Source organism: Nerophis ophidion, linkage group LG03 (assembly GCF_033978795.1).
Source record: "Nerophis ophidion isolate RoL-2023_Sa linkage group LG03, RoL_Noph_v1.0, whole genome shotgun sequence".
NCBI classification, from domain to species: Eukaryota; Metazoa; Chordata; class Actinopteri; order Syngnathiformes; family Syngnathidae; genus Nerophis; species Nerophis ophidion.
Window position 1 is genome coordinate 48,325,373 of NC_084613.1, and position 9,582 is coordinate 48,334,954.

Here is a 9,582-nt window from a genome sequence, read left to right on the forward strand (position 1 = left end):
GTGAATGTTGTCTGTCTATCTGTGTTGGCCCTGCGATGAGGTGGCGACTTGTCCAGGGTGTACCCTGCCTTCCGCCCGATTGTAGCTGAGATAGGCGCCAGCGCCCCCCGCGACCCCGAAAGGGAATAAGCGGTAGAAAATGGATGGATGGGCTCTATTCTCCGTTATACTTAAAGGGGAACTTCAGTTTTTGGGGAATTTTGCTAATCGTTCACAATCATTATGAGGGAAAAGAACACATATGTCTTTTTTGGGGGCGTGGGATTTTAAAGATGATAAATAAACGCTTGGAAGATGCTGCTAATGGGAGTCGCCATTGTAGCCTTCAAAGCCCTCTAAAACAACTTCAAAACCCTCCCATCAACATTTTATTTACACACTGCAAGTCTATATATAATAACAGATACAATCATAACAATATGTCATTTGTACAATATTTATTGTATTGTGATCATTTTAATCATTGCCAGAACTAATTCTTCAGCCGATTATTTCCGTTTACATAGCAGCGCACGTGTTGTTGATGTTTTTTGAATGCATTTTTAAAGTGAGTTAGAGGTAGAATTGATTGTTTCCATTAGCTGCATTGAGAGCCACCAAGAACGAGCCAATTTGTATATGTTTGAAAGCGGAAAAAAAACAAAAACTTTTGTCTTCTTGTCTCTCATAATGATTGTGAAAAAAAGTACAATTCCCCTTTAAGTAAAAACATGGATGCAAAAAATGTACAAAAAATATGGTAATGGTGTTGGTTTATTTATAATTACAATATGGCATAATAGATATTTCCAGTTTCTCATTACAACATGTTTGAAATTGAGTAGGAAGAAGCAGAGCTTATTCAATTTGACCCCTTTCTGTTTTTTAGAGCAATTTCATGACACATTTGTTTTTACTCAATCGGTAACAATCTGTAAAAAAAAAAATGTCTTGGTTTTCATACACTGTCTTGGTTTTAGTATGATTAAACACATGGTGATGACTCAGTCGCAAGCCTTCGAGTCACTCTTTCCACAGTGTCACTGAATCCAACACATTGCCAAGGTACTGTCTTTATTTATCTGTAATATGTTTTTTGGGAGGCTTCACGGTGGCAAAGGGGTTAGTGCGTCTGCCTCACAATACGAAGGTCCTGCAGTCCTGTGTGGAGTTTGCATGTTCTCCCCGTGAATGCGTGGGTTCCCTCCGGGTACTCCGGCTTCCTCCCACTTCCAAAGACATGCACCTGGGGATAGGTTGATTGGCAACACTAAATTGGCCCTAGTGTGTGAATGTGAGTGTGAATGTTGTCTGTCTATCTGTGTTGGCCCTGCGATGAGGTGGCGACTTGTCCAGGGTGTACCCCGCCTTCCGCCCGATTGTAGCTGAGATAGGCGCCAGCGCCCCCCGCGACCCCAAAAGGGAATAAGCGGTAGGAAATGGATGGATGGATGTTTTTTGGGACATTTTTTGTGTGTCTGAAACGGAATAATTGAAATTATATTGTTTCCAATTGTAGAATTATTCATATTTTAATACTTGTTGCATTTTCAACTGACTCTTTCAAACATATTGATATCGAAAACTGAGGTACTACTCTCCCGTCCAAAGGCAAAACCTAGTAACTCACCGATCTATCTTGATGCTTTCTTATAAAGATCTACAAAATCATCAAACGTATAGATGTTTTCCTGAGCTTTCATTTTCTTGCCGATTGAGCCATGGATTGAATCTGCTCTCATGAACGTGTGCCCTTTCTACAGATATTTTATCACAATCTCGGGTGGGCCCCATTCTGCGTTTGCACATTGGGCAAGAGCCGTGTACAGCGTCCAGTTTTTATTTTGACCTCCACAGTTATCTGCCCAAAAGAGTATGCAAGGGGAAGAATCAAGAACAATACATTTAATGAAGGTGCTTGCAACGTCCTGGGCCAATCTTCCAAATGTCCCCTCGTGCCATAATATCACATAATCAGGTTGACCCTCGACCCCCATTCATGCAAATGTCTCATTAAAGACAATAAGGCAACTGACAAAGAAGCTCCGATTGGTCCCTTGAGATACTAGGTTTTTCTGTTGTATCTACGCGGTTATGTGGTAGTTGCTAGGTCCTGCCATGCGCGTAACAGCTTACTTACGGAACAAATTACAATATTGCATACACTAATGTAAAGCATATCACCTAGAGACTCCAAAATTATTATCAGCTCAGTTTTGACCAAAATTGAGTTACTGGGTTTTGCCTTTGGACGGGAGTACTGTACTGTAAATGGATATGTACAAATGTGTCTTGCATGATCAGATCTCATTTTCATGCAAGCCAACTGTCATGTACATTTTGTGTCAATGTTTTAAAGGACTGCCAATTACTTATTGTTTATTGTCTCTGCAGTAAGCAATACATTAGGCTCAGTATGCTGCAGTGCATTGTGTGATGTAGAAGATGCACCCTAAGTTGTGTTTGGTGAGTCAATCTGTAAAATGTATCTGTGTGTTTAGGTCGGGGCATGGTGTCCTTGCATGCTCACAACGGACCTGTCAAGTTCCTCACTGTGGCCGCAGCGGTCTGTAACGGCCCCACGGGCTCCATGTCCCCCGCCTCCTCAGCCTCAGCCCAGGTAACTGCGCCAGACGACGGAGGGGCCGCAGAGTCAGCTTCGACCCTGCCTCAGGGCCAAGGCGTCTGGCTGGGAGATGCAGGCTGCACTACCATGGCTCTCCAGGACTCCCTGTCCTCTTCGTCTTGCGCTTCTTTGGCGCAATCCCAAAGCTCCTTGGAGCACGGGCCCGAGGACGGAGCCCTTTATGACGTCCTCCATGATCCCACCCACCATAGGAGGGGACGGCGGGCCAGCAAAGTGGACGTCAGCTCTTTGCTGGTGGTGTCTGGAGGCTTGGGCCACCGCAGGCTGAACAAAAAGACCAAACAGTCCCGCCATGAGGACAGCACCTCTACTATCCTCATCTGGCAAATCCCCCTGCTTAACATGTGACATAGCAGTAAGCTTTTTCACTGACTTGTTCTACTTATTTCAACAAACTAAATGTCTTATTTAAACATTTTCACTCCACTACAGTATTCCTGATGATGAAAAGGAACATCATCACTCGTTTGCCAGAACAGACATATCTTTATTTGTGTGAGCAAAAACAAACTAGCTGATACATCACATGATCCTCCAGTGTTGCGGACAAGACCACCGTTTTTTTCTAAGCTTATTTTTCTACCTGAGGCCTGTGAAATAGCGAGGAGGTTGTTACGTAAAAGGTTTGAGAAAATCTGTCAAGACTTGTTGAGGTGTAAATGTGGAGCTGACTCAGGATTATGTGTAAGATTTTTATACAAAAGGTTTTTTTTGTGAAATATAAAATAAATATATAATTTCAAGGACTGACTGCTCTGAGCTGCTCCAGTGCAAAGAAAGGGTATTAAAAAAGGAGAAATCATGTTGACTGAATGACGTAAGAAGGGATGATTAGATCCCTGGCTGGCCGGGGTTCCAACACACCAGTTGGAAAGTTTTTGTTCAAATCTAAACTTAGTTTTCTTTCTCACTTAAGCATATTTAAAACAAATGTTGCCACACTTGTGTATGTATATTTTTCTTTTATGTTCTTTAACAAGTCTACAAACATTGTTTTATTTAGACACTTTGTCATAATTTAATTTGTATTGTAACCTAGAAAGTATATGTAACATTGTGCAAACCTCACTGTATCGAGTAAACACATTATTGATAAAAAGGCAATAGTAGCAAGATGAGGAGTATAGAATACAACAATGCACTGTGGTTGTTTTACTGCAGTGCTTGTTGAGACCGGCAGTGCCTAAAGGTAGGTGAGCTCAGCCCAATGCCGCTCATGTCTTCCACTGCCGAGCAAAGAGGGCTAAGCCATTTTCTCACTTGAAACGCCTACGTCAACTGTTGTGTAACCCTTTTCACTATTCACACAGCTGATACTACATCTTACTACTCCTCGGTTATGTCTGTTTCATACAATAATATATTTCTACTCCTTTTATTGACTCCTGTTTTAATATTGTTTGGGGCATCGCTCACACTTGAAGACAGCGATGCAGCTCGAGGCTCTTTGCTTTCCCCACTGACCCTGAGGTTGCCATGGAGATGCTCATTTTGTGTGCATGCATCAGTCCTCAACCGCTCTTTGTTCTCAGAATATCTCACGTTCATACCTCCCCGTTTGAATCCCTCCCTCTAACCTCACAGGCCTGACGGTTGTGCATTGTCCTTGCCGAGGCTCCCATATTTATAACACTTCATCAGCAGAGGAGAGAGTCAGGAACTTATAGAATTGTGTTTGTTTTAGATCTACATCACCATTAATTTGCAGTACTGCATCTAAGTTTGACTGAGGGGTTACACCAGTTATTTTCAACTGGGGGGCCAGTGACACCATTCCAGCCACCAAGTTCAGTTCAAAACTTGTTTTCAGAAAATTCCTAAAAACGTTAGAGTGCTCCTGTTGTATAGAGGAACTTGAACGACTATAAACATATTGGCAGATCCTTGTATTAATGTTTTAACTTTGGTAGTAAACAGAACACTGGGGTCCAAACTTTTGATTTACATAACTGAGGCGTTCCTCACGGCACCCCTTTAAGTTCTCTCCTTTGTGTCAGTTACAATTTTTTTTGTCTTGTGATTTATGTAACAAAGGTGTTGCTGTAGGGTTTACTTGCAGTCAGTAATCATTTGTTCAACGTCTTTAGTTTTACTAGTGGTGTCCCCCAAGGTTCCATTTTAGATTCCTTCATTTTTATAGGCCCACTTTGGTGGCCCGCAAGTTCAGTTAAAAAAAAACTTGTGAGAGATTCACATTTTTGCAGCAGATTCTTAAAAACACCCCCGTCTCCATCGTGGACTCCTTCTGTGTCTTGGGCACCACCATCACCCAGGACCTCAAGTGGGAGCCGACCATCAGCTCCCCCATCAAGAAGGCTCAGCAGAGCATGTACTTCCTGTGGCAGCTGAGGAAACTTAAGGTGCCGACCGAGATGCTGGTGCAGTTCTACTCAGCCCTCATCGAGTCCATCCTCACCTCCTCCATCACCGTGTGGTTCGACAAGCATCGACTGTAGCGCATGGTACGTGCTGCTGAGAAGGTTATTGGCTGCATCCTCCCATCGCTCCAGGACTTGTTCTCCTCCAGGACCAGGAGGCGTGTGTGTGGGATCACAGTTGACTCTTTTCACCCTGGACACAAACTATTCTGCCCTCTTCCCTCAGGCAGGAGACTACGGTCCATCCAGACCCACACCTCCTGCCACCTGAACAGTTGTTTCCCCTCGGCCATCAGACACATGAACAATAACAAGATCTGATAGTTCAGTTACAGCTCATTGTATTACCTATTTTGTGTTATATGTGTTTTATGTTGCACGGTTGTACCAAGTAAAATTCCTACTTTGTGAACCCGTTCTATAACAATGACAATAAAAACTATTTTGATTATGATTCTGATTCTAAAGAGGATATTTGACCATCTTATTTGCAGAAGGACCTTAAATGCCTACTGAAATGAGATGTTCTTATTTAAACGGGGATAGCAGGTCCATTCTATGTGTCATACTTGATCATTTCGCGATATTGCCATATTTTTCCTGAAAGGATTTAGTAGAGAACATCCACGATAAAGTTCGTAACTTTCGGTGCTAAGAAAAAAGCCCTGCCTCTACCGGAAGTCGCAGACAATGATGTCATATGTTTGATGGCTCCTCACATATTCACATTGTTTTTAATGGGAGACTCCAACAAAAAGAACTATTCGGACCGAGAAAACGACAATTTCCCCATTAATTTGAGCGAGGATGAAAGATTCGTGTTTGAGGATATTGATAGCGACGGACTAGAAAAAAAAAAAAAACGGGATTGCATTGGGACGGATTCCGACGTTTTTAGACACATTTACTAGGTTAATTCTGGGAAATCCCTTATCTTTCTATTGTGTTGCTAGTGTTTTAGTGTACCTGATAGTCGGAAGGGTGTCTCCACGGGTGTCTTGACGCGCAGTGTTTCAGGGGAGTCAACGGCAGCTATGGACGGCACAAGCTCAGCTTTTCTCTGGTAAGAACTGACTTTTTAACCACAATTTTCTCACAGAAACCTGCCGATTGACATTTGGTAGGGATCCATGTTGGCTTGACCGCGATCTGATCCATAGGAAAGTTTCACCTCCAGGAATTTTAACCAAGGAATCAACGTGTGTTTGTGTGGCTAAAGGCTAAAGTTTCCCAACTCCATCTTTCTACTGTGACTTCTCCAATATTAATTGAACAAATTGCAAAAGATTCAGCAACACAGTTCTCCAAAATACTGTATAATAATGCCGTTAAAGCAGACGACTTTTAGCTATGTGTGTGCGCAGCGCTTATAATTCCTAAAAACCTGTGACGTCTTGCGTACACGTCATCATTACACGACATTTCGAAGACAAAACTTCCGGGAAATTTAAAATTGTAATTTAGTAAACTAAAAAGGCCGTATTGGCATGTGTTGCAATGTTAATATTTCATCATTGATATATAAACTATCAGACTGTGTGGTGGGTAGTAGTGGGTTTCAGTAGGCCTTTAAAAACAACCGAGAGCTGTAACACTGACAAAACAAAATCAAATGTCCCCTAAAACCATTTAGTTGAATATCCCTGGGTTAAACTCAGTAGAATTTGATGCAGATCATGATGAAAGTTTTGAACCAGGAATTAAGTTCTTACAATTGTTATCATGGACATTAATCAAATTAATATCTTTGTTTTACTTGAACAGTAGATTAGATTAGAATAGATAGAACTTTATTGATTAAGGCTCTCATTCCGAAAACACCATTTGCAACACAGAGGGCCGGGGCAATAGCATAAATTAAATCCTAAATCCCTCACAACACAGAATGCATGAAGGACATTTGAAATACACAAAAATATTAAATACAAGAATTAAATTAAAGAATAAAAAAAACAATAACATATTGTAAAATACTTTTTTCTGTATTTACATCCAACTTTGTCATTAAAAGTAAAGAATATTATAAAGATAAAGACAGTCAATCACAATATAAATAGCCAACAAATTCACAGCTAATATTGGTGGCCTTTTTATCCTCTGATTTTCAGTTTCACTTCCATGTCACATTGCTGCATGCAGGGAGACATAATGAATTCTGTAAGGTATACAGAAAATATAAATACATACAATTTGAATATAAAAAAATCTAATCCGCCAAACATTTCACATCCACCCTGCAGTACCTCGACGGACCCCATCAGTTGAAGATTACCGTTGTACTGTATATAATGTGTATAATGTGTATTGTAAATACATTCCCCTAACAACCAGCGTCCTTTGCAGTGGACATTCTTTTTGTTGAAAATATTTGAAAACACAACCATCCACTGCTAGAATGATGCTTCTGAGGAGGCTAGTTTTTCTCCGTACCAGTGGTTCTCAAACTTTTTTCACCAAGTAAGTGCCATCTCAGACAACATGTGGCTCCCCAATCACCATTGTAATGACTAACATTAAAATACAGTAGCGTAGTAGTCCCAAGTATTCAGTAAACACAAGACCGAGATTTTTTTTTATTCTATTTAATATTTTTGGCCACTGCCACATTACACACAGCTTAAATATAGGAAAATAAAACACTGTACTTTAATCAAGTGATTGTTTGGCGTACCACTAGATGGAGCGTGTGTACCACTAGCAGTACACGTACCATGGTTTGAGAATCACTGCTCTATGTCAGGATTGGACTTGGATTTGGTTGACTCCTTCGACGCAGAGGGATTACAGGACGAGCCAGGCGAGAATTCAGGTACATAATGTTTTAATTATACTCAAAATACAAAAAGGCAAAACAAAAAGCACGCTCGATGGCGGATAATAATCTATGCTAAAACTTAGAACAAAAACAGCACAATGGCAATACAATCTAAAAAACAACCAAAACATACTATCAAAAACATAACAACAAAAACGTACTGTTACAAAAATGGGAGGCATAAACAGCAAGGTGCGTTGCAGGGGATCAATGGCAAGGAGCAATGAGCAGCAAAGGTTATAGAATGCAAATAAAGTTAATGTTCCCAGACTGATGCACAGAAAGAAAATTACTTAAGTAGAGGCTGTGATAATTAGGAACAGGTGCGGGACTGAGGGCAGGGGCGTGACCAGGAGGGCAAGGTGAAAATCAATGAGTTGTCATGGTAACAAAAACAAACCAGGAAGTGAAAAAACGGAACAAGAGTCCAGAAAACAAAACAAAACATGATCAAACATAAAACCCGATTTACAGGCGTGACACTCTATACTAGGGGTTCTGAACCTTTTTCACCTTTGGGGCCCAACATTTCTACTACAGAGGGGTCCAGGACCCATTCAAATATTAACACTGAATTAGTAATCTTGCTCTTAAATCATCTTAAATATATATCCAATTTACTTAGTTTTACAGGAAAAAAATCTAATCAAATAATATGAAAGAATGTGGTAATCAAAAAGATTATTATTAAGGCTTAGATCAGGCTGATTACAAAAAAATTAATTTTAGTCAAATATACTATCAAAAAGGGAGTCATGCACAAAAACTTTGTACTTTATTTTATTTTAACTGTCAATAAAATTAAAATGCAACTGAAAATACAATTTCACCCCTTTAGTCATATTTTTTGCGCTTAATAAACATCTCTATGACTTTAGCTCCGGCCTTCTTCTGTTATGATATTGTCACTGCTGCCACTGATGTGGCCCATACAGACTACAGCTGAGGAATCAATATTTTTTGACGGCAGACTAGGGGTGCTGGTGGCCCGACAATGACTATGGTTAAGAAACACTGCTCTATACTAAACTAAAACATTTTTTTTCTAAACCCATTCATCCATCCATTTTCTACCGCTTGTCCCTCCCTCTCTGTGTTGCGGGGGCTGCTGGAGCCTATCTCAGCTGCATTCGGGCGGAAGGCGGGGTACACCCTGGACAAGTCGCAACCTCATTACTGGGCCAACACAGATAGACAGACAACATTCACACACTAGGGACAATTTACTGTTGCCAATCAACTTATCCCCCCACAATTAAAAAAAGAAAAAAAACATTAGTTTAGACCAATCTGTTTTTTTAAAAGTGGGACTTTGGACACCACTGACAGAAAACGGATAAATATTGATGTCATCATGCTAGTATCACTCTAATTAGTGAAGTGCAGATCAATACTGAAATATCGATACCGCTGATTCCAAATATGTATGCTCTAATATTGGTTCTCAAATCAAAATATCGATACATTCTATACTTTAGTTATTAAAATACTTAAAATAATTAAGAGTTACTAGATCATTGAGATATTGTCTAAATAATTTCTGACTGGCGGGAACTACTTTTTCTTCCGCCGAGGTAAGTGTGTAATGTGCAAGTACAGCAGTACACTGTCATTGAGTCTTTTGTTTGTTTATGTAAGAAAACAACAGCAATTAAAATCAGTCACTCAGTATTACAAAACAGTATTATTTTACTAATTGGAGACACTACATATAGTTGAATATAAATAACACTACAGAATGACACCATCATTTGTTTTGCCCT

The 9,582-nt window shown here is 40.3% G+C and overlaps 1 protein-coding gene across 6 annotated transcripts in view; it reads left to right on the forward strand.

Moving 5' to 3' along the window:
- arhgef10 (Rho guanine nucleotide exchange factor (GEF) 10) overlaps window positions 1-5,458 on the forward strand; it is a 140,332-nt gene extending 134,874 nt beyond the window's left edge. For all 6 annotated transcript variants that reach the window (XM_061895459.1, XM_061895464.1, XM_061895461.1 and 3 more), the window contains one exon: window positions 2,481-5,458. In XM_061895459.1, coding sequence (XP_061751443.1) covers window positions 2,481-2,974 — 494 coding nt within the window. In that variant the 3' untranslated portion in view covers window positions 2,975-5,458. The remainder of the gene's footprint in view (window positions 1-2,480) is intronic.
- Window positions 5,459-9,582: the final 4,124 nt, after the last annotated feature.